Genomic DNA, 26,403 nt, shown 5'->3' with positions numbered 1-26,403 from the left:
AATATTATTAACAAAATGCACTTAGTTTAGGGTTAGGATTGAGGTTATTTGCATGTAATTATGCATCATTTACTGTTATTACTATGGTAAGTACATGTAAAATATGTAACAAGGACAAGAAAATAAAGTGTTACCCCACCACATTCCTTAAAACTCATGTAAAGAATACATGATTTGTTTGATATTTGAGGTGGGGGGAAAAACACTGGCGTAAGCCATATATAAGGATAACACCTGAGGAATTCTCACGGAGGCAAACTAGGAGAGTGAGTCAAAAACACACACACACACACACACACACACGCACGAATCGGACAACTTCCTGATTTTCCCCCCTCCGTCCCAGCAAGACAAAGCCCCGCCCCTTCGCGCTGTGATTGGACGAGCGAGTCCTGTGTTCTGCAACAGCTGCGAGCCGCTCAGACGCTCCTGGAGACGGACGTGAACGCTTCACTCTGTGGATTAACGCTTTGTCTGTCCTATATGTGAGCGGAGTGCGGATTCCCCGGGACGGGCTACTGGCTTCGACGGTAGCATCCAAAGGAGTCGGGAAGTTTTTTCAGGTACATTTGGAAAGCGCCTGGAATATAAACAGCGTTTAACCGAGCCACCGGGAGAAAACGGAGCGCCGCTACTGCATTGCGTACGGCGAAATCGGACTCTAATACGTCGTTTAATTCCACACGGTCGTTGTGTATTGGTAGATTTGTCTGTAACGCAACGCGTTCGTGTGTTTGTAGCAGAACGGGGGCCAGGCGCCGCAGTGGGCAGTGATCGCTTTAACACAGGCGGTACGTGCGAACTCGAACGAGCTGCTATTGGCAACTGGCACGTACGCTCCCAACTCCATGTATCTAGATCAAGCCATCAAAATACTCCCAGGAGATCGTTTGGCTTGCGTATGACTGATTTTATCGCAAGGGAACAGCCTAATTAAACCATGCAATTCGATAAAACAAGGCGAATATCGCTATTTATGTTATTGTTTAATAATCTCGGATGTATTAAACCACCATTGCGCTGCGTTTTGCTTCATGTTGATGCACTGTAAAAAAAAAAATGCTTTAAATGCATAACACAACTCAAAGTTATAACTCACAATATTTTCAAATTTAATTGTTGAAACGGCAAAAAGCGAGTAAAATGACCGAGATGGTTGGTACATGTCAAATGGGTGTTGTTATCATAATGATAAACATGTTTTTTTTTACAGTGTGTTAGGGGAAAGGGGTGGTCTTGAAAGAAACTTTCTGTTTCACTAATGCTTTTCTCTCTCTTCTCGAGAAAGGTAAGGTTTCATCTTACGCCCAGTCACCTGAATGCCCGTTGAGGGATGGACTGATAGCGCGTCTAATGGACGATTTAATGTGTCATTTTAAACACTCGTGCGCTTGTTTTAAAAAGTGTCCATGATAAACAAGCCAGTCGATATGCAGAGTATGCATTACAAAAAACCGGATAAATTAAGACGAAAAAACAGCGTGTGAATTATTCAATGACTTCCGTAGGTTTTAAAATAAATAACATCTCGTGCCAGTGTCTTTTGGTTACACTTTATTTTACAGTGTCATGGTTGCATGTTACATATGAAAAACTATAAATTATAACTAATTACATGCAACTAAACCAAACCTTAACCCTATTGTTGGGATGCACCGATATGAACATTTTGGCCCGTAAACGATCATTATTTATACTTCAAAGCCGATAAATCTGAATCCAAATTTTGATATAATATTTGAGAGCCTGATTACAAAAACAAAAGTCAAACCATTAAAGCCATGTCCCATAATGTTCTCATTATAATTTTATGTAGCCTATATGACTGAATATTACACTGAAATGAAGTGATACCATTTATATTTCGAGCGTTTTAAACCCATCATGAGGAACAGTGCACATCTGAAGTGTCTCAGCTGAAGGAAATAGAACATTATTTATTGGGTTTACTATATCGGACAACATTTCTTATCGGGCCGATAATGATAACATAAAAAAATTACCATATATCTGCCAAAACCGATATGGTAACCGATATATCGTGCATCCCTCTCCCATATAGTAAGCAGATTTAGTTGATTATTATTATTATTCTCTGCTTAACTGTATAATTACACTGTAAAATAGTGTAACAATTTATTTGAAGGTGTCCTTGTTACAGTGAAATTAAACATTTAATATTGAGTAGTATTAATGAACTACATGTGCTTACTTTAGGGTTTGGTGGTTTAGGATTAGTTGCATGCATAATGTATAGTTATTACTATAGTAACTGCATGTAACAATGACACTGTAAAATAGTGTTACTATGTCTTTCAACATCTCCAGTGCGTGCATTAAGTTAAGTAGCATAGGTAAGTAACACGTTTAAATCTGTAGTAAGTGATAAATAATGTTTTGAGGAGTATAGTTGCTATAGTAAGTGAACTTGACTTATCCGCTATATAGCATCTGTTTACCTTCCCTGACAACTGTAGAGCTTGCTGAATTGTTTTTTAAAACATTGCACATTTTGAACCTCAGTCCATCCTGCATATAGACAATTTACTCATGTCGCTCTGTGTTTTGTGTAGGTGTCGTGGAGATATTTTTGCACCATGCAGGAGGAAGTTGACACCGCTGAGCCCGCTTTAGCTCTGCCCATGGGACCCGGAGAGTTCACCGAGCAGCAGATGGGACTCCCTGACAAGATCCCGTTAGTGAAGCCCTACTTCAAAAAGAAACACGCTCAGAGAAAACTGGACGCGAAATGCTTGCGCGCTTTAGAGGACCCCATTTTGAGCACGCTGCTGAACTCGGACGCTCTGGTGTCCGGGGACGGAGTGTTTGTTCCACGTAACCCATCTCGACCTCAGAGGAATATATGCGCCGCTGTCGTGGAGAAGCAGTCGAGGATTAGTCAGGTGTGCCTGAAGCAGGAGGATGAGGAGGAGGAAAGCACGGACGCCGACGTGGCCGCGAGCGAGATCGCGGGGGATCAGAAGGTGCCGGATATCCAGCGGGTGTCAATAGACGCTAATGAGCGTCGCTTCCAGCCCCAGGAGCGAGACGAGGCGGTGCCCTCCTCTGACGTTTCGGGCTCGAAGTTAAATGACATCCACACCGCTGAGACTCTGCAGGGTGCGAATTGCCTCGCCATCAAAGAGGGCGAGATCTTTCAGGATAAAAGCGAGGAGGCCTCTTTGGATCTAGTGTTTGAACTCCTGACCCAGCTCCAGTATCACACGCATCAAGGGGATGCTGTATCGATCTGTGTGGATTTCCTCCAGGGCGTTTGCATCTATGGCAGTGACTGTGCCCACCATCACACCGTTTTACCTTACCACTGGCAAATCCGCAGAGCAGACACGCAGATCTGGCAGAGCATATCGGATGACTCTCAAGAACAACTGGAGAGGCTTTACTGCAACCCGGACAATGAACATGTCAGACTTAAGTTTCTGTAAGTGCTTCTGATTTTGCCCTCTGGGTTAATGCCACTTTTCATTGAAAGCTTAACTTCAATCATATATGCTTTACCTGATAAAGACGAATAAGTAGAGCAAAGCTAAGCTAAGTGTGTAGTTCAATGAGAATACAGACAGTCTGGTTGACTGGTCTCACAACTTGACGGGCTAAAAACCATTCTGAAACCAACCAGCAAACCAGCCGAGGACGCTGTTGTTTGTCAGTGAGGCGTATTGTGCAGTGCGTGACAGGAAGTTGTGTTGTTGTGGATGAGGTGTATGTGACTAAGAGATTGCATCTTTTCCTATTAGCCTTCCATTGGCTGGCCTGACATGTGGAAGCATACTGACAGCTGTAAGCCGTGAACTCGCGCAACCTGCCTCTGCTTACTTCGACCAAACGCACACACATACACACGCGCACGTTCCCACTCACTGCGGCTTGCACTCAGGCGGTCACACGCACACTCGTCGCTCAGACAGAGAAGGGCTCACACGCAGACATGCTCGCGAACACGCAAATAAGTGAGCTTTGGCGACACGTGCAATTATGCACACCCACATGCTCTCATGCACGCACGCATTTAGTCTCTTAAATGCCTTTATTTTGACGCACACAAACATCCTTAGTTTTACAGATTGCCACAGTTTTTGTCCCTGAGCTGAAATCGCGGTGGCTTTGACCCAGCAAGATTTTTTATTTTGCCTAAACAAAAGGGCCCTTTTGTTTGGGCCAGTCTTGTTTAGGTCCCAAGCCTGATCTGTATGCAAAAGCGGTTTGCAAAAGGAAGTGCGCTTGGTCATGACAAAGCAAAAGAGACAGTGATTTTAATGCTCACCATGACACAGCTCCTGGCTACTTCCTTCTTGGAGATAGCATTGTCGATTTGTCATGGAAATTCTCCTGCGGGACAGCCGACTATTTAGGGGGTCTTTGTCTACAGAGTTTAATCGAGCGAATGGCCACGTAACTGTCTCTGTTGGCTCGATTAGCCCATGTGCTTTCAGAACCGTGGCTCCCGGTGACCTGTTTCATGTTAATAGCTAAAGCCGCCCATTAACCTCCTGCTGACTTTGGTGGTTGAGGGGTAAAGTGAGACCCGCAGCGCCTGTAAACCACACCCTTTTCTGCTGACCCCCATCTTTTTTGTTTGTGTGGGGGATTTTTTCTCTCTAGTAGTAGTCATTGTGTAATGTTACAGAGCAGAAAGGAGAGGGTTTATTTGGCAGACGCCACTGGGCACTGAATGTGATTGCTTTAGATAAAAATATAGCAAACTAAGTGGCATTTATTTATATATTTCTCGTGAAAGGGTTATGATAAATCCACACGCATACACCAAGAGTTTAGGATTAAGGACGCTTACTAGTTGTCGAACAAAAGACAAAGATGTCCAAAATGGCTTCCCACTTTATTATTGAATGCCAGGACACTAAAATAAACTTAAAAATGTAAAGAAGCAGAAAAGGACTTTTTAAGTGAAATATTTTAGAAAAAGGCAAGTATTGGAAATGATAAATCTTTAGATATACTGTTTAGAATTTAGACTGGTTGCCAAACAAAAGACAAACGGGTACAAAAATCTCTTCTTGGATCTTGATTTGATATTTCGTTTTGTTGACCAATGTGTTTAAATGCTTTAGGGCGACTATTTTTGAATGCCAAGACAAAATTTCAAACTTGATGGCATTTATTTGAATGAAAAATAGCAGATGATGCATTTTCAAGTTAAACATATAAGAAAAAAGACAAGGATTGTAATTGATAAATCATTAGATATAGAGTTTAGAATTAGGATACAGTGTTTGGACACTGACACGAGACAAACAGGTACGCAAATCACTTCTTGGATCTTAATTTGACATTTTGTTTTTAAATGCAATGCTAACTATTTTTTCATGTGACCAAAGTGTCCAAATTCTTTGGGGCTTTTTTTTTAGGCTGTTTCTGTTTCTCCGTAATCCACAGGTTTATTGTATATATCCTAACGACTGGATAAGCCTGTGCCTGATTGGTTTTTATTTTTGTGCCGTTGTGCAGCAATGTGTGAGAACCGTGACCCTTGATCCTGAAGGTTTGGTCTCCATGGGAGCAGCTGAGGGCGAGATGATTGTGTTTGTCACACAATCTCAGTGTGCACCAAGGGCACGGTGACCTGAAACCAAGGTGTTTGCATGTGTGCCTCCGTGTGTGAGAAAGGAGATAACGCCTTAGACGGGCCATGAAATTATTCACATGGGTGAGGTCTCTTGATTTCACTTCACCGTCAGTTTGACTCATAAAATGTGTTCTTCCTGGATTCTTTCTCTCTTGCACTTTTAAAAATGTACGGAGGAAATGTAGCATTTTAATGAACTTGTTATAGTCATTGGGGTGGGTGATATGACCAAAATTTTAAATCACAAAATGAGTAATTTTATTTCACAATTACAATATACCACAATAGAGTTTTGCTTTAAATACATTTGTTATGATAACATTGAAATGTATTAAATCTCATCACCAATTTTGCTATCACATAAAAACTGATACTAGCCCAAAAAACACAATCACTGAAGACAAGTAAACAGTCAGTGATAAAACGGGAACAAAGAAACTATTTACATGAAATAGGACAAAACACTAGATAGGTCTAGAAATGGGCTAATACATAAATTATATAAAGTAATCAAATGAACAAAAACACTGCATAGTCATGCAGTAATGAGCGATGAGATGTTTGATTAACATTAATGGACGGACAGCTACAGGTTTTTTAGGCTACTGTCACTTTAAGACTGAATGCACTGGTCTAATGTACTGATACGTACGTGTTTTATTTCTTAACTGTTTACATTTACTTAAGACATAAAATATGGGCATTTTGAAGTATAAGTGTGTATCTGCTATTCAAGCCCAATGTGGCGGCAAAAATAAATCAGTTCAGTACTCATGTGCTGTATGAACCCCAGGTTTATACACATGCATTTCAGATGTGTACGCTTTAGAAACCGTTGCTGTATTCAAAATCGCCCCCTACACCCTCGGATCACTATTCCCTACATTACTCCACTAATATACTCAGGACACTGCATAGTTTGTGCTTGCTGTTTAATTATCATTTGAAACTTAGCAAAATGGCAGCTCCAGTAGATGAAAAGGTTTCATGGAAACTAGCATGTGTAAACCTTATTTAAACTATTGAATGATCAAGTAAAAAGGAATGTATACCTGCGTGATATTACAGCGGTTTGGAATATGAGCTGCGGGCGCCACCATCTGGTGAGATGCGGGAATTCATTTGGCGCGATCGTCACAGTGCATTATGGGTATTCTTTAGTGTTGAGCTGGTCGTACACTCATAAGCCCATTTCACACTGCGATTCCGGCAAATACACGGATAATGCGACCCGACATTTGTTCCCGGGCCGCTAGGTTTGGTCCATTCACACTGCCAGCGAAATACCGTAATATGTGCGCTTTCACACACAACGCTTAACGGTCCCGGATCGAGTTGACACGTGACATCCTGATGTGACGTATAACGGCGAGCAATCTCAGCTTCAGCGCGGATAGTAAGGAGCTCCGTGGTCTCGACTTGTGTCCAGTTTGTGCACATTTCTGCTTGTTTAATTTTAGTTTCTTTTGTATACGAACACTCTCTGCGTTTAAAACACCGACCAGCTCTTCTGGCACTGCAGGGTTGTGTTATTGAAGAAGCAAGCTCTAGGAGTCGCACGATAACTACGTACACGTTGCGGCATTAGTTTCGGCTTTTGTTCACACAGCGCTCGTCCCGGGTCAAATGCCGCAATGTTACTAGGTCCCCGACCCGGGTCGAATTCGGTCATCAATCCCGGGACGTGGTTGCTTTCACACAGAAGGCGACCCGGCAATGTTCCGGGAATATTGCGGGTCCGACGTGCAGTGTGAAAGGGGCTATAATGGTGCACTATGGGATTGAATGAGTGCACTCAGTAACGTCCACTGTGGTCTTGGACACCACTACAAACGGCTGTTTAGCCCTATTTAAGGGCAGAGCGGTGATTTCGGACACAGCTATATACTGAAAGGAATCCTCTTTAATCCGAAAGGAATCCGCCGCTTATTGCACTTGAATGGTTTTTAATCACTTGTTTTTAAACCGCAAGGCTTAAATGCATTCAAATGAGCTTTCGTCACATAAACGTAATCTTTTACTTATAAAAATGTGGCATGCATCGAAGTGTTATCTGACATTGCCGTGGTATTCTTGAAAGTACCCTATGTAATATATTTGATAGTATTATCATATTATACCATAGTACTACCACAGTACTTTTTCTAAGGGATAGTAAATATTTTAAAGTGCAATGGAATTACCATCTGATGTCTGATTTTAGCATAGTAACAGTATTTCTAATATTTTCCCTCTTTCATTAAATGATCAAAGTGTTTGTGTGTGAGTGAGATCATAAAGAGCTCTTTTCTCTCGTGTGCTTTCTAACACAAACACAAGCTGCCAAACTGTGCAGCTGAAGTATGTTTATGTGTTCCTGTCTTGCTGAGAGGGACAAAGACAAAGAGAAAAATTGTGGCAGGATTTGTCTGAACAAACAGTTCCGTCGTAGTCCCGCATGGTGCGACAGCAGTGCATGTCCCGTAAGTCCCTGCATGGACGTCCTGAGAGTTTTTGGAGACTTTTTCTTCTCGTACAAAGTGCAAGAGGGAAACTAGAGTATTTATTTGCCCTTAGCTCTTCTGAGCGTGCCCTCCCTGAATGGAAACAAAAAATGAGAAGTCTAGTGTTGATTGAGGTTGATTTATTCCCTTAAACATCTTGAAGAGGAAGAATGGAAAGCCCTTTGCTCTTTTTATAATCAGCTGTCAGTTAGAGGCTTTATTACAGCGCAGTTTCCGTGTAGATATCACGCTATTGCTAAATGATAGCGCTTGTATTTTTGGACTTGTACATCTTTACTCAATCTGCTTGAGCCAGAAATGTCTATCGCACCTGATTATTTTAGTTCAGTGACAGCTACATCCTTCCATAATGCCATAAAACTAGATAGCACAGACAGCTTCATCTTTTTGGAGCGATATATTTTGGTCGGATTGTGAAGTGTTGGATGTATTTGTGATGGGAATCAATCATCTGTTGAATCTGTTTTCTTGGCTGCAGTCTGCAGTCAGTGCATTGTGGGATTGAAATGCTCAATCATAAAGCCTTGTTTATACTTTCGTCTGGCTCCGCAGCGCCTCGTGCGTTTGGGGAGGTGTTTATACTCGACGCGCTCGCCGGTGTAATATTCTTTGACACCACAGAGGGCAACTCTGAGTAATTGTTCTATAAACCATCAGGAAACAGCGGCGAGAAGAAGTGCACACGTGACAATGTTTACTTTAGTAAACTTTACCAAAACCACACACTACAAAAGAATGGTGTAAAACCCAGTAAACCTTGAGATTATAACTAGACTGGAGCTTGTGCGAACATGTCAAGTATAAACCAGGCTTAAACCAGTGTAAGCTATGAATTGTCCAAAAGTCAGCCGGTTGAATCTTTTAACTATTGCTGTTTTGCATTTAAAGGGATAGTTCACCCAAAAATTAAATTTTTGTCATTTACTGACCCTCATGTCATGTTTTTATTCATGAAACCTGATTTTTGTCTCCATTGAAAGACGATTAATCCAAAACATTGATGCTTCAAAAAGTTTGTTAATAATCCATATGAAGCGAGCAGTTTAATCCAAGTATTCTGAAGAGACACGATCACTTTATATGATGAACCGATTCATTTAGGCTTTTATTCACACATAAACACTGACAATTGGAAGCTTAAACATGCTTTCTGGATGGAGTTTTAAGCTTTTTAATTTACTCACGTTCAAGTTCTAAACCTTTTTTTTGCATCCATACAATGAAAGTCAATGGGGTTCAAAGCATTCTTCAAAATATCTTCTTGTATAATCTGCAGAATAAAGAAAATCTTTCAGGTTTGGAACAACATGATGGTGATTACATGATTTGATGTGTATGACATGACAGAATATATTTATTTTTTTGATGACCTAGAGGCTTTGTCGGTTTCGGTGTGTAAATATATAACTACATAGCATATGACCTTAGTTAAAAGGTGTTCACACGTTACTGATACGGCTTCTGCAGCTGCCCTGCGTGTCATTGTGTGTGTTTTGTAAGTATCTGTTTGCTGATTGTGTCTCATTGCTGAGTTTACCACCCGCAGAGGTGACTGCCTTATCTCAGGTTTGGTAATGTGTGATCAGGTGCATACGTGAGTGTGTGTGTTTGTTTAATTCTTCTCAGACTGTGACGCTCGTGCTGGGTGTGAATAATGCTGGCATGCGGGCTGTTCAAGCTGAGCATGTAAAAATGGGTTGTTTTATGTTTATGGGATTAAGAAGGTACTGCGATTTGGTGCTTTGGTTTGAGGGGCGGTAGACCGTAGACATATGAAATGTCTCTCTCTTTCCTGGATCTGGTCTGCTTTGTTCGTCCAGTCGAACCACAGCTGGCCCAGAGGTGCCTTTTTACTGGCGTTTACAGCATATGTTCCAGGAGAGTACGGGATGGTGGGTTAAAGGCTAATCATTGGAGCGTGTCTCTTAGAAGTGGTTGTATGTGGAACATGCCAAACCCGAACGCAGACCTTGGGTTCAGGCATGCTCAGTGGCGCACAAGGTTTTTAAGGGCTGCTAATCCTTCACACTTCATGCGTTCCCTTTATCTGGCTCGCGCTTTCAGCCACCTCCCTCCCCTAGCTTTGAGCGTTTTAGCACGGCTTCTCCTCAGTACCCTGGCTGTGTGTGCGTTTAAAGCTGGTGAAATCAGCAGAATCGTGATTTAGCGTTCGGAAAAGCAGAACTGGATAGTGTTTTACTTTGCCAGCTGGGCTCCAGTTCCCCAGTTTTGCAGAAGTGAATGGCCTAAACTGGGCATGATAAACTGAAGCCGAAAATCGAATTGGTTAGATCATTGACACACAGCCGCTAAATACGTTTGCCGCTGTTCTCAGTCCTTAAGTCCCTTCTGGTGAAATTACGGCCTTTTTTGTGGTGATATCCAATCATTTAGTTGGCTTAAACCCCACCCCTTTCATCCTATTGACTACAAGCTCATATTCAGATCTGCCTCCATCCAATCAACAACCAGATAGTCTCCGCCTCACATTTTTAAAATTTTTGAACATTGCAATATTGACAGTATTGACAATATTGCCCTTTTTCAGCAGCACTGGTTTCTGAAGTATTTTGTTCATTAATTTAGGGATTATAAAATAGTCTTCGTTGAAGCGTTATAAGCCGTGAACCAAGCCAATCAGTTACAAGGAGAATCAGAACACATAATCGGACAAAAAAGTAATTCAATGGCTTTAGTGAGGAAAATAACTACAATCCCATGAAGCATTGCGAACAGCATAATGGTACTAAAATGATTGAATGTTGATTGTACGTATAAAAACAGTATATTTTAAGTTTATTGCGGAATATGCATGAACATTTTAGTGCTTTGAGAGTATAGAGAGACCAGCTTGATTATGTCGTTGCAATGCATGGGAGTGGGCGGAGCTAAAGAGCTTATTGCGACTCTGATTGGTGAATCTCTGTAAAGCATCATGGGTAATGTAGTTTTCACCAGATAATATATTGTGGGCTGACGGCTTCAGCAGAAGCACATAGATGAACAAACTCATATCTTTATAAGTTATCATTCAAAATCAATTTCCTTATGAATAAAATGTTGTTTTTACTTCCGGAACCTGTTATGACTTTAATCGTATTTTTAAATGTATTTTTTTTACAGAAGGTAGAATTGTATCGTACTGTTAAACATGCTTTAAAAAAAAATCAGATGATTAATAGTGATTCTCACAATTAGATTTACATTTTTACATTTATACATTTGGCAGACGCTTTTATCCAAAGCGACTTACATTGCATTCAAGGTACACATTTTACATTTAGTCAATTCTTGCTTTCCCTGGAAATCGAACCCATGACCTTGGCGTTGTTAGCGCCATGCTCTACTGTTTGAGCTATAGTAAAGTTAGATTAGTAGATTAGCACTAAATTGTGTAATAAACTGAACTAAACTAATTGCAAATGCAGTGAAATCATTGTCTTTTAGAGGTATTCTGACAGATTGTATATGCAGACAGATAAATCATTTAGGGGATTTCAACCTTCATTTAAGTGTGGTTGTGTACATGGCTTTTAAATTGTAAAACTAAGACCTGAAATATAATTACATGAACAAAAACAGTTCTCTTTTTAGTATCTATTTCATGTGGTGTTGCGTTTCCAAGGCACTTTTACGGTCAATTTTCTCTGCATTGGTAAAACATTTGCATACTCGCACAGGCATTGACAGTTAGTCAATACTTTGACCTATCAGTACTATGAATCTTTTTCCTTGATACTGACATTTCGTGTTATAATTTCCTTTTTAGGTTATTTCAGGTCATGTTGATGTTGATGGATAGTGTGTTTTTAAATACTCCTCGCTCTCAATGCTTTTCCATCTCAGAGAGTCCAGTCAAATGAGGGCGTGTGTGTGTGTGTGCACTGGCTGATCTCAGCGCCTGACACCGGTGAATCATCAGGCGGTTACGGGTCGCGGTCACCGCGATGATGAACGCTGCCTCGTGATTGGGTCAGGGGGAGATCAAAGTGACGCAGTGCTTTAGCAGGGCACACAGGAAGAGCAGAACAGGTTATTCACCCGTGACTCAACCTCACAGGTAGAGAAAGAGATAAAGAGAGGTGAAACTGGCTTATCAACCTCTCCTTCTCTCTGGCCCGGTTTACACCCGCTATTAAGATGCGTTTTGGTCGATCGGATCACGAGTGGACGAGACATTCCCGTTTACACCTGGTGTTTTAATCCGTCTCTTTTGTCCACTGTCAACCACTTCTGTCCTGATTTCTTCGAGGGGAGGGTCTACGGGCGGGGAAATGTATGGGCTTTTCAGATCTTCAGATGGATAAAATAAGCTCACGCAATTGAGTGCAATCACGTATGAGTGCATACGAAGCTTTCGTTTCTGCTCTGAGAGCCGTAAGACCACGCCGAACAGCGTAGAAATCAGGAATGGTGAGAGAACATTGTGCTTGGTACGTTTTCATTTTCAAACCGAACCCCTAATGTTTACGCATTAGGAGAGTAGATGGTCTTTTAGTGGAAAGCAATCCGGTCAGATGCGTTTTCGAATACCTTTAAGTGGAGGAAGCTCAAACCGTTTTTAGACCCCGCTTACACCTATATTTAGTGTCGTCCACTTGTGAGCCCATCGACTAAATTGCACCTTAAAACCAGGTTTAAAAGAGCCTCTGTCTTCCTTATTGCCTTTAATTGTCTCTCTATTCTGCTTATTGTCTGCCCATCTATATATATTACGCCTATCAATCTTTCTGTCCACTCTCACACTTGTCCCTTTCAGAAATGTAATGTGAACTAGAAAATCCTGTGGCTTCATCATAAGTAGGTTGTGCTGATGAGCGCAGAGAGCATCAGTCTTTGCACTTAATTTAATGGCTGGAAGGGTATTTTTAGCGCCGGAGAGGGAATGAAAGGATGGAAGCGGTCTGTATTGGGCGACCGGGCTTTGTCTGCGAGGCAGGGTAAGGGGGCACTTCTATTGTTATCACCACGCCCGTCACAATTACGAATAATAGTCGCCATGGTTACCCGGTGCACAGGTGGCCGACTTGGGTTCGCCGTCCCAGGTCTGAAAAAGAAACGAGCACTTGAAAATGAAAAGTGTGTGTGGGTGAGCTACTGTGAAACCTAGTCTGTCAGGAAAGCCGCTGCGAATGTGTGTGCGCTGGAGAGAAACATGGCGTGCTAGGTATCGCATACCTTGATGCACATCCAAAAGAAAAAGGTAACACAAGCCGAGCTCTTTACAAATGCGCATGTGTTCATGTTAAAGTGTAATGAAAGCCGTGTTACTTCCCTCCGTCTGAGAAATGACGTCATAAATGACATTGTGCTCGAACGGAGTAGCGAGAGAGAGCTCTGGTTGTTCTGAGACGTCATGTAATCCTCTGGATTCTATTATTTCATGTTGTCTTAGCTCTCGGTGCAGTCACTTCTGAAACCACCCATTCCTCCTTATTCCCAGAATGCCCTGTTCTTTCCTTATTGTGCCTCATTGTACTAGCAGAGAGTTCTGCACAAAGAGCGAGCGTCGCCGAGAGAAAGAACAGAAAGAAACTTTCTTTCTGTTGTTATAAAGAGCCTCTTCATTTACCCAAACTAGTTTCACTCTGGGACGTGATGGCCATCATTCTTGTTAATGGCTTTTGTCTGCTCCTGCTTCAGATGCAAGGGCAGGTGGAAGGTGAAAGGTCCACGCCGCTCTTCTCGGTCACTAAACCCAGAGGACAGGAGAGATGTTGGCACTGTCTCTGCTTCCGTATTGAGCGCAGATGACTTAGCATGAGTCAGCAACACCCTGGAGCGAAACAGAGAGCAACAGAGTGATTCCTGCACAAGGATGTTTGTGTTGTGAAACTCATGACTGGCTGCCTTTCTGTTAAGAAACTCCAGTTCAGCCCCATTTTGAGTTTTGCATACGAGGATTACTGAACGTTTGTTGTGTAAGGGACAGTGTTTTTATTTCTGGGATGTTGTCAAAGCAGACATTTTGTCCATAAATTCCAAGGCATCTGATAATGTTGTATAGCATTTAGCTAGTTTTACAGTCTGTTTTATCTGTAAACTCCATGCATTGGCAAAACATTTGCATACTTCCGCAGGCTTTTTTAGTCAATACTTTGACCTTTCAAATCTTTTACCTTTCAAATCTTTTACCTGTATACTAACACTTTATTTTACTGCGTCTTTGTTACACACATTAAATGTAGTTACTATAGCGATTACTGTAATTTGTGCTTGATTACATGCAAATAACCCTAAACCAAACCCTACAGTAAGTGCATATAGTTAAATATCATAACTCAGTACTTAAATGTGTAATTATCGTGTAAAACGGACACCTTAAAATAAAGCTTAACCTAATTTCCATTGTTACTCCTGAACATTATCTCCTGCTTCTCATGTTTTTATCTTGAGACAAAGACCCCAAAAATCAGTCGTCTCAGAAAATTACATACTCTATTCAAAATACAGAGCTTTCATTATTAACTCAAATATCGAAAAGATTTGAATAGATTCTTGCAGGACTACATTATCTGAGCCAGTGTTGTTAAATACAACTAAATAGTAAGTAGTATAGTATAGTTCCCTTTCGTTCAGTCACTCCGACGTAACGTCAGTGACTGACGAATGGGGGTTTCGCCTAGAAGCCAATCATCTTCGAGATCTTAGAAAGCGCCCAATGGCAGTGCCAATGCCATGGGCATGCGAATTTGCATGCGTAACTCCGCCTACCCACCTGGGTATATAAGGAAGTAGCTGGCATGAATCGCATTATGTTTCTGCTTCGGAGCCAAGAGCATCTCTTCACTCCGGCAAGCCTGAATTCTGAAGTCCTCTCTTCAGTCTTCGAGACGAGCGGTTCTCCAGGGTGTTGGTGTAACGGCGCGTTCCAGCGATCTCACATTGCCTGCCTGCTGATCTGTGCAGTGATCTGCAACAGCTGTGTGTGTTTTCCCTGGGCGCTTCGGCACTCTGCAGAGCTTCCTCTCACAAAAAGAGCTTGCGTGTGGCACGTCTTTTTCAAGACGGGTTGCCCGCGCACTTCCGGGTGCGGTCGATATCTGTTGCTGTCTTTGGGACGCATTCACTGCTCGACGTGTTTGGGCCCAGCACGTTCGGACAGTGTTTGTGGATGTGCTGTGTTCCCTCTGTGGGAACATGACCATCGCGATGTTGTGGTCGAGACTCAATGATCTCTGTAAAGAGAGAGAGTCCCCTCTGCCACACCCCGATCTACCATCTCCGAGAGAGGTGGTACTTTGGCTGGTGGCCAGGGTGACCTGAGGGCGGTGCTGTGGTATTAAGAACCCCGACGATCATTCCTCGGGCCACTCCCGCCCTCTTGCACATCGCTTCCAGTGAGTGTTGGACTGAAGCAGCGGGACCGTCTGCTGACGCCCCGTTCGTTTCGTTCATACTCCAGATAGCGGCGAGAGGTCGATTGCCGCATCTCAAGGTGGGCTAGAGTCCTTTGGGGATGACGATTCGGCTATGCTCCGCCTCCGGGTGTGGTAGCACTGTAGAATCTGACCTAGAGTTGACAGCCATGTTATCTCGGGCAGCCGCGAGCCTCGGGCTGGTGTGAATCTCCACCCTGTCACGAGTGCTCGCGGTTGGGCGATTGGTTTTTGGAGGTGGCACCCGACAGCTGCGGGCCCCGCCCCCAATGCCATTTCGCTCCCGAGATGCATGAGGAGTGCACGCGGTCCGGGAGATCTCCGGGTCTTCCCGCGACCGTTTGGTGGCCTCCTCCGCCTTCTCTGCCCTCGAGGGGTCGCGGCCTAAGGGTACACTGGGGTCCCTCCCTCTCAGTCAGGTGCTCTGTTGCGCACTACGGTGTCCACTGAGTGCTTTGACTTGACGCGGTGAGGCTATCCTAAGCGCCCTCCCAAGCCTGCTGGCTCGTCTACTTCGGTGTCGTAGTCCAGCAGTGCTATGGGGTAAGCTGCCGCCCCGATGTGTATGCACGAGGACAGAGCTGATCCAGGGCTTACGAGCCCCCTCGCAGAGCAGACCCCAGTGGAACGCGAGCCCTTCCCTGGTCTCCTCTGTCAGGGCGCAGTCGTTACCAGTGCCTCGACACCGGGCCGCTATGCCACCCGAGTCCGGGCCGGTAACACTGCCTCGAGGAAGGCGTGCCGCCACCGATCCCGCCAGCGCGGCATAGGTGACCACACGCCCCCTGGGTCAGGAGATGTCCACAGCTGTGGTCCGGAAAGACAACTGGCCTTACTTGGTCGATGTGGGACGGCTGAGTGAGCCCGCCTCCTCAGCTTGCCCATATCCCAGGCCGGCCTTATCGGCGGCACGGTCAGGGACTGCGCCCAACAGTTCTTGGCTGTCCCCAGAGGCAGACTGGGGCCATCTGCCCCGGCGGCCCGCTGCTGCACCTAAGCGCCGCCGGCACAGTTGCCTCAGCCTCCTCGCCGCCAGGGCGACTTCCTGCGATCCCCTCCCGCGTGGCCACAGCAGCAGCCTTCACCCTGGCCACGCCACAGGGCGCGCTGCAGGAAGACGTCCCAGTCCGCGCCAGCCCCGCAGCCTGCTGAAAATAAGGCCAGCGGCGCTCCGGACGCGGACAGCTCTGGGATGGGCAGTTCTTTCATGGGACGGTGGCAGGTCCGCCCCTTCCCCCGGTGGAGGGCCGGGGGAGAATCCTTTTTCCAGCTGCTGGCCCACGGGTCAGCATCAACCTTTGCAAGAAAGAACTGATTAACCCATCCCTGAGCACCCAGAGACCGGTGACGGCAGTGTGCGCCGCCCCCGGGCCACGCCACTCTCGTCCCTCTCTGTCGCCAGCCCCCTCTCAGAGCAGACCCCAGTGGAACGCGAGTCCTTCCCTGGTCTCCTCTGTCAGGGCGCAGCTGTTACCGCCGCCCCGACACCGGGCCGCTACGCCACCCGAGTCCGGGCCGGTAACGCTGCCTCGCTGCCCCACCGAGGGTACGCCAATGCTCCGCGTGACCCCGTTGGTACACTCCCTGGGAGCGTGGCTACAGCTGCCGGGACTGTCCCGCTGGGTCGCACGGACCATCCGGCTCGGCTACGCGATTCAGTTCGCGCGAGCTCCTCCCCGCTTCCGGGGTGTCCGGTACACCGTGGTGGGGTCCAATGCCCCAGTCATGCGTGCGGAGATCGCGACCCTACTGGCGAAGGGCGCGGTCGAGCTCGTCCCTCCAGCCGAGATGAAGTCCGGCTTTTACAGCCCTTACTTCATTGTACCGAAGAAATCCGGTGGGTTACGACCGATCCTGGACCTTCGCGTCCTGAACCGATCCCTGTACAGGCTTCCGTTCAGGATGTTGACTGCGAAACGCCTTTTCGAATGCGTTCGTCCATGCGATTGGTTTGCAGCGATCGACCTGAAGGACGCGTACTTCCATGTGTCCATCCTTCCGCGACACAGACCGTTCCTGCGGTTTGCGTTCGAAGGGCGGGCATATCAGTATGCCGTACTACCATTCGGGCTAGCTCTGTCCCCTCGCGTCTTCACAAAGATTGTCGAGGCAGCCCTTGCGCCACTCAGGCAACAAGGGGTTCGCATCCTGAACTATCTCGGCGACTGGCTCATACTGGGCCACTCTCGGGACCGGGTGTGCGAACACAGAGACCTGGTTCTCCACCACTTAGCTCGTTTGGGCCTTCGGGTCAACTGGGAGAAGAGCAAACTCTGCCCCGTGCAGAGGATCTCTTTTCTCGGTATGGAGATCGACTCGGTCGCCATGTGCGCGCAGCTTACCGGCTTGCGCGCGCAGTTGCTGCTGACTTGCCTCAGGCAGATAGAGAGCAAGAGTGCGGTTCCACTGAAACTATTTCAGAGGCTCCTGGGGCATATGGCATCTGCAGCCGCGGTAACGCCGCTCGGATTGCTTCATATGAGACCGTTTCAGCACTGGCTTCGCGATCGAGTCCCGAGATGGGCATGGCGGTCTGGCACGCTCCGGGTCCCAGTGACTCAGGCCTGCAGACTGACACTCACCCAGTGGTCGAACCTCAGCTTTCTACGGGCAGGAGTGCCCTTAGAACGAGTTTCCCGGCATGTTGTTGTATCAACAGATGCGTCCACCACGGGTTGGGGTGCCATGTGCAATGGACATGCAGCCGCCGGTTCTTGGTCAGAGAGCCAGAGCCGCCTGCATATCAATTGCCTCGAGTTGCTGGCAGTACGGTTCGCCCTGCACCGCTTCCGGGCGTTGCTGAAAGGTCAACACGTACTAGTCAGATCGGACAACACGGCCGTAGTAGCGTACATCAACCACCAGGGCGGTCTACGCTCCCGCCGCATGTCTCAACTCGCCCGCCATCTCGTTTTATGGAGTCAGAAGCGCCTGAGGTCCCTTCGTGCTGTCCATATCCCGGGGATCCTGAACCGTGCAGCCGACGAGCTCTCACGGGTCCAGCCAATCCCTGGGGAGTGGAGACTCCATCCCCAGTCGGTCCAGCTGTTTGGGATCAGTTCGGGGACGCACAGGTAGATCTGTTTGCCTCCCACGACTCGTCCCACTGCAGCCTGTACTATTCCCTGACCGAGGGCACGCTCGGCACGGATGCACTGGCGCACAGCTGGCCGCGGGGCCTACGCAAGTATGCGTTTCCCCCAGTGAGCCTTCTTGCACGTCTTCTGTGCAAGGTCAGGGAGGACAAGGAGCAGGTCATCTTGGTCGCCCCGTTCGGGCACGGCCGGACCTGGTTCCCAGAACTAGTGCTCCTTGCGACAGCCCCTCCCTGGCCAATCCCTCTGAGACGGGACCTACTCTCTCAGAGACGGGGCACCCTGTGGCACCCGCGTCCCGATCTTTGGAACCTCCACGTGTGGCTCCTGGATGGGACGCGGCAGGTTTGAGTACCCTACCACCTCCGGTGGTGGCTACCATCACTTCCGCTCGGGCCGAGTCCACGAGACAGGCCTATGCGTTGAAGTGGAACCTCTTAGTCAATTGGTGCTCTTCTCGCCAAGAAGACCCCTGGAAATGCCCGATCGGGTCTGTGCTATCTTTCCTCCAGGAAGGGTTGGATCGAAGGCTGTCTCCATCCACCCTGAAGGTTTATGTGGCCGCTATCGCCGCCTACCTTGACCTCCTGGATGGGAAAACGGTAAGTAAGCACGACCTGATCATCAGGTTCCTGAGGGGTGCGAGGAGACTACATCCTCCTCGTGCTCCTCTCGTACCCTCTTGGGACCTCTCAGTAGTTCTAAGTGCTCTGCAGAGGGCCCCATTTCAGCCTTTGCGGTCAGTAGATGTTAAGTTCTTGTCTATGAAGACAGCGCTCCTGACCGCACTGGCCTCCATCAAGAGGGTAGGGGACCTGCAGGCATTTTCGGTTGACGAAGCGTGCCTGGAATTCGGGCCGGCCGACTCTCACGTGATCCTGAGACCCCGGCCTGGATATGTGCCCAAGGTTCCCACCACTCCGTTCAGAGACCAGGTGGTGAACCTGCAAGCGCTGCCTTTGGAGGAGGCAGACCCAGCCTTGGCATTGCTCTGTCCAGTACGCGCCCTTCGCGCTTACGTAGACAGGACGCAGTGTTTCAGGACCTCAGACCAGCTCTTTGTCTGTGATGGTGGGAAGCTGAAAGGGAAGGCTCTCTCAAAGCAAAGGCTGTCTCACTGGATAGTGGACACCATTGTTTTGGCTTACCAGCAGCAGGGACGCCCATGTCCCCTTGGGGTCAGGGCCCATTCCACCCGGATTGTGGCCTCCTCTTGGGCTTTAGCACATGGCGCTCCGCTGACAGACATCTGCAGAGCTGCAGGCTGGGCGACACCAAACACATTCGCCAGGTTTTATAACCTCCGAGTGGAGCCTGTATCCGACTATGTACTCGCCTCTACAAGTGGCCGGTAATGGATTGGCTCAGGTGTCTTCGCTTGCTCGCCATTCCACTCCACGGACTGGATACGTGCGATATTCTTCTCAGGTGAGTTCCCCGAGAGCCCTGAGCTCCTCCAGCACTGACGACGCTGACGCCAGTAAGTCTGCCCTTAGCCCAGACACTCGTGTCCGGCCAGGTGCCCCATGTGCATGGTTCCCCTCCGGCGACCCCCACATGTGTATTTCCACCGTAAGCCTCCCTGAGCGGGTGTATTCCCTTGGCAACCTTGCCACCTCCTGGGGTTAAAAATCCACCTTCGGCTGGTACCCCAGTGATCTTCCGTATGCAGCCCCCCGGGGTCATACGTGTATCCCTAAGTCCTCCCTACGGGTAGGCATCTTGGCGCATATCTCCTCCTGGAATATGCCTCCCAGTGTACCTTGGTATTCCTGCGTTAAGTAGAGGCCTTTGACCGTTCTAACTTGCATCAGGGTTCTCACGCTTGCGCAGGGCACTGGAAGACAGCCGAGTGGCGTTATTGTATTGGGACCCCCATTCGTCAGTCACTGACGTTACGTCGGAGTGACTGAACGAAAGGGAACGTCTCGGTTACGTATGTAACCCTCGTTCCCTGAGGAGGGAACGGAGACGTAACGTCCCGCTGCCACTTCCGCTGTACCGCTGGAACGGCCGAGAGTTCAGTCTTGGCTCCTCAGCAGGTAACATAATGCGATTCATGCCAGCTACTTCCTTATATACCCAGGTGGGTAGGCGGAGTTACGCATGCAAATTCGCATGCCCATGGCATTGGCACTGCCATTGGGCGCTTTCTAAGATCTCGAAGATGATTGGCTTCTAGGCGAAACCCCCATTCGTCAGTCACTGACGTTACGTCTCCGTTCCCTCCTCAGGGAACGAGGGTTACATACGTAACCGAGACGTTTACTATAGTAAATAGTAAAAAAGAAAGTAAAACTGATAATACTTTATTTTGATTGTCCACTTTAGACATACTATTAATTATAAGTAACCTCATGTCAACTAGCCGTCAGTCGATAGAGTATTAGAGCTTAATATCTGATAACAGTTTATTTTAATGGTCCCCAAAAATACATTCTACTGACTATAAGTAACTTTTTACTAGTACGTCAACTTATTCTAACCTGACAGTCTCTAAGAGTTAATGCAAAGTTGAGAGTTAATGTAATGCAAAGTTACTTATAGTTAGTAGACCATCAAAATAAAGCGTACCCCTAAAACACTTGGGTTAAAGTACTAACCCAAACACATAACAGTCTCTTATGAGAGTTAATATAGCTGCAAAGTTGCTTATATGTTTTGAGACTGTCTTTAGTTCACTGGAGTTTTAAGGAGAAAATACTCAGCAATAGTGTTGACTTATGGATGGTTTGTTAAATGTTTTGTCTTAAAGCATATTAAAAACACTCCATTAAAATCTTGATTTTCACCACAGGGGGTCTTTAAACTAGTCTAAACTGGTTTGCTGGTCTGTTGGCTTGTATATAGAGGGGTTTTGGCCACTTTTTCGCTGGATAATCATATAAAAAGCAACCAGGCTGAGAGACCACCTAGACCAGTTTAAACCAGCACCCTGGACTGGTTTAAACAGGATTTTTGGGTCCGGATGCAGTCCATTTAATAGCTTTAAGCTTGTTCTATATTGTCTCTTTTGTGTCAAAGAAATTATAGCAGAGACGTAACTGACCTCCAGTGAGGTGTACCTCTGAGTAATACGATTTTCAGGCTTATAGTTTCACATTCTTTGTCATGATGTTCAGGTTTTGTGTGTTTCAATTACCAGCATAGTTGTTTGCTTCGATTTCTCCAGTTTTGTTTTTAGACCTGTCAGTTTTATTCTCCCCACGTTGGCTTGCCTCCCCACAAGATAATGAATGCTTTCCAGATGTGAGATTACGCAAACAATTTTGTCCCCCTGCAACTGGGTGTGTAAGTCTCGATTTAGTGTGTTTTGAAGGACATTAACGCCTCCAAATGTTAACGTTTGGCTGTTAGACTGGTTTTATTTGGTGCCTTGGCTCAGATGGAAGTGCTAAAACTGGTATGTTCTGGTCTACAGCACGGGGAACCGGTCTCTCTGTTGGTTTTTGTTGGCTAAGCCAAAAGCCACTTGCTAGGGCAGAATGTGTGTTTGTGTGCCCGGAACGGTCTGTGAGAGACAGGCTGTCCCGAACACGCTGCTTTTAGAGTGATTCTGGGCGTGTATGATTGATGCCCATGGTGTTCCAGTTGAGAGGACACAATGTGTGTCTTTCACTATGAAAAAGAGAAATGCTGTAGGTTTTGGGATGATTCTAGGGGTTGGAGCTTTAAGGAATAGTTTCCTAAAATGAAAGTTTTATCATTTTGTCTTGTGAAATTCTGAATTTAAGTGAACAAGGGCCAAAATGACAAAAACACCATAGTAGCCTGAAAAAAGTGACATTGCGTGCTATAAATCAAGTCTTCTGAAGCCGTACATGATTGTGTCTCATTGTTCAATTTCATTCGTCATAGGGGTTTGGATTTACTAAATGATGACAGAATCTTAATTTCTGGATAAAGTACTCATGTAACCCGTTTACACAGTGGGCTTAATTTTGGCATGGACTGCTGGGAAACCCTCTCTGACTTCAACATTTTCTGTGTGTGAGTGGCTGGTTCCTGCATATGTTGGTTTTGTCCGCTGAGTCAGTTCAGTAGGTCAGTTAACACAGCAATGATAAACATCTTTCTCCCTCTCTCTCTTTCTCTCTCCTTCTCTCTCTTTTGCTCTTTCTCCCCTGTGCCTTTCTCTCTTGTGCAGATGCGTGCATGTGAAGTCTGGGCCTGGTTTTTTTTGTCATGCATTTTTTAGATCAGATTTGGTGTCTGTTGGCATGATTTCAAAGATAGCTAGACATTGTGTGAGCCTGATTCTTTCTGTGCTTTGCCATTTTCTGTGTGTGATGACAGTTTTGGCAGCTTGTGTGCTGCATTTTGCTCTTTCAGATACTTTTATCTAAAAATGAGACCTCACTGAGAAATATCCTGGATGCATTTCAAAAATCAAAAGAAAAAAAATATTATCTTGTTTAAAGCCTATTTTTAAGGTCCTTTTTGTAGATTACGCTTTTGTTTTCTTTAATATTCCTTATTTCCGTGTTACAAATATTTATATTATCACAGAAGTACTGGATAAAAGTTTATAGCTTGGATATCAACACTGATGTCTACGGAATCAAAATCAAGGAAATCACCTTCTGAAAGTATCTTGATGCTTCTAGTAAGGGCTGTATCAGTTACATCGTAACACCAGTAGGTGTCAACAAGGGACAAGCAAAATGTATAATGTCATTGAATCATTCATTCAAGAGATTCGTTCAAAAGTGCTGATTCATCCAGTAATGAAACAAGTGAGTCATTGAATCATTCACTCAAGAGGTTCGTTTAAAAGTGCAGATTCATCTAGTAATGAAACAAGTGAGTCATTGAATCATTCACTTAAGAGGTTCGTTTAAAAGTGCAGATTCATCTAGTAATGAAACAAGTGAGTCATTGAATCATTCACTCAAGAGGTTCATTTAAAAGTGCAGATTCATCTAGTAATGAAACAAGTGAGTCATTGAATCATTCACTCAAGAGGTTCGTTTAAAAGTGCAGATTCTTCTAGTAATGAAACAAGTGAGTCATTGAATCATTCACTCAAGAGGTTCGTTTAAAAGTGCAGATTCATCTAGTAATGAAACAAGTGAGTCATTGAATCATTCACTCAAGAGGTTCATTTAAAAGTGCAGATTCATCTAGTAATGAAACAAGTGAGTCATTGAATCATTCACTCAAGAGGTTCATTTAAAAGTGCAGATTCATCTAGTAATGAAACAAGTGAGTCATTGAATCATTCACTCAAGAGGTTCGTTTAAAAGTGCAGATTCATCTAGTAATGAAACAAGTGAGTCATTGAATCATTCACTCAAGAGGTTCGTTTAAAAGTGCAGATTCATCTAGTAATGAAACAAGTGAGTCATTGAATCATTCACTCATATTAATTAAATATCAGAACCTCTAGTAAATTACATGATATTTTGTTTAGTTGTCTGTTCAGAATCGTGGGAGAATTGTGATCTCGGTTTGAAACAGAAAGTATCTAAAATTGAACTGACCATTAAAATAAAGTCTATAAAATAGACTGAGATCATCACAGAATTTTATGTTGCTTTTATTTTTTTAATTTATTGCAACAGTTTGTTTTGGCTCAATGTGCTCATGTTTAGTCTACTATTGCCATGTTTTGGAGGCTTGTTAATGCTCACAAGTGGCCTATTGCTGTTTAATTGTATTCTGTGTGTATGTATTAGCGAATTTGTTGAGATCTTCTCTCTGCTCGGCCTCCTATGCTGTGCTTTGGACTTCCAGTGTTTAGTCTACCTCCCGTCTGTCCACCACGTTCGCCTGCGAGTGTTTCTTTCAGGCCTCAGTCCACCCATCCTGCCAGACCGCCATGTCCTTCTGGTGTGTTTCTGAGAACTCTCTGCTGTGTTGATTTTGAGTGTGTCGGGCAGATCTACTACACTCAGCAGTTGTCTGGGTCTTTGACCTTTAGTGGTATGTTTGAAAGAGAGGGATTATTTTTAAGTTTCCTTTCATCACTTTGCACACTCCTCGTTGTTATATCTTATAATAATTTGTGCGGTTTCATATTTGACCTCTCAGGAACACATTAACTCTTTCCCTGCAGTTGACGGAAATTTCCGGCTTATTGTGTTTTCACTGTTATATGATAGAGGCGTTATTACACATCTTCTGAAAGAGTACAGAATCTCCTGATTAAAACACAGGCGATAAAGAAGCAGAAATAAGCAATATTATGTAAGCATGTGACATATAAATCAAAACTGCCGGATGCTACCGAATGAAATGTCGACCCAGGACGAGCTACAGGACTGAAGCTTCGGGGTGTTGATGTACTCGGTCGACTCCATCTGTGTTTGATCATCACTCTGAATCTGATCTAGATGTAGTCTTTGACGTAAATGTAGTCTTAGATTTTTTCTCAAAATGTAGCTTTTTTATGAAACTTACCCACATTGAAGTGTTAAAAAACATAAAAGAAAGCATGAAGCTAGAATAAAACAAGGCATGTTCTTTTGATATATTGAATGTCGATATATTCATACCACAACATATTCTGGGGCCATGAAACTTTTGTGAAAATGAAAAAAAAGAAGATTTTTTCAAAAACACTGGCGGGGAAAGAGTTAATAATGGGTGGTTTGTGATTCGTGTGACTAGAAGTAATTTGGATATGTGTGTTTGCAAATGTTTGAGATGATTTGAGCATCCATACAGGCCTCAGGGCATTATTGGAACCACTTTTGCCCAGACATTTCACCTTCGACCCCAAATCCTCTTTGTGTTGAAGAGTAAGTGTGATCGATGAGGGCATTATTAGCGAGCCGTCACCCCTGGAGGGTGACCTAAAAAGCCAGGGTATGAGTGCAGGGGGCGGTCACCGGTCAGGGGGTCAGCGTTCCACCCCCCTCTGTCTGGACGACAGCCTCACCCCTCATTTTACAGACCACAAAGACCCTGGGAGAGTTTTCCAATAAGCCCAAGGTATTGTGTGGAAATTAAATTAGGTGTAGCACATTGTTTTTCTTCAAAGGGCTAGGAAGTTGATTTATTTCATGGCTTAAGAACAGATTATTAGCAGTCGGGAACTGTTTTTAAATTGCGTAAGTGACTGTCATTTGTTCGAGATTGTGTGTGTTTACATGTGTTTACTTTTGTTTCACGCACAGCGGTCGAGTGTTTACGTTGGACTTCAGTGCCATGCGAGTGTGTGACCTGGAGTTTGACCTTGTCAGGCGTCTGTCCACGCCCCCCAGCTCCGAAACCACGCCCATAGACACAAGCCCCACCCCCAACTGCCTGTCCGTGTGGAAGTACTACTGTAGGGATAACTTTGGCTGGAGGGAATATTCAGAGGTGAGACACCAATTTGACCTTTTCTTTCTCTTCCTTCCTTTTAAAAAAAAAGAAAACGTTAAATAAGTATGTTTACTATCGTTCAAGTTTGGGCTCGGTAAGAGTTTTGAAAGAAATTAATACTTTTATTCAGCAATGATGCATTAAAGAGATTTAAATTCTGTGATCATTTACTCAAGTTGTTCCAAACTTGTGTGAATTTCTTTCTTCTGCTGAACACAAAAGATATTTTGAAGTAGTTTTGAAGACGAATAGTTTTTTTCTCCATACTGTGGAAGCCAAGGTTTCAAAGTTTCCATGACAAAAATGAAGCAGCACAATAGTTTCCCACATTGACTATGAGAAGAAGTGTTTCTTGAGCAGCAAATATGATTTCCTGTGACACTGAAGACTGGGTTAATGGCTTCTACAAATTCATCTTTGCATCACAGGAATAAATTACATCTTAAAATGTATTAAAATAGCAAACAGATATTTTAAATGACAATAATATTTCACAAAATTCACAATAG

General features: G+C 45.0%; 1 protein-coding gene across 1 annotated transcript in view; it reads left to right on the top strand.

Annotated features, from left to right (window-relative positions):
- The first annotated feature begins 402 nt into the window (after positions 1-402).
- tiparp (TCDD-inducible poly(ADP-ribose) polymerase) overlaps positions 403-26,403 on the top strand; it is a 38,507-nt gene continuing 12,506 nt past the window's right edge. The window contains exons 1-3 of the mRNA XM_067419079.1: positions 403-563; positions 2,574-3,442; positions 25,705-25,891. Of these exons, the coding sequence (XP_067275180.1) occupies positions 2,598-3,442; positions 25,705-25,891 (1,032 nt within the window). The 5' untranslated portion in view covers positions 403-563; positions 2,574-2,597. The remainder of the gene's footprint in view (positions 564-2,573; positions 3,443-25,704; positions 25,892-26,403) is intronic.

This window comes from Pseudorasbora parva, chromosome 16, assembly GCF_024679245.1.
Source record: "Pseudorasbora parva isolate DD20220531a chromosome 16, ASM2467924v1, whole genome shotgun sequence".
NCBI lineage: Eukaryota > Metazoa > Chordata > Actinopteri > Cypriniformes > Gobionidae > Pseudorasbora > Pseudorasbora parva.
The sequence above is the reverse complement of the archived record's forward strand: the minus strand, read 5'-3'. Positions and strand labels throughout refer to the sequence as shown.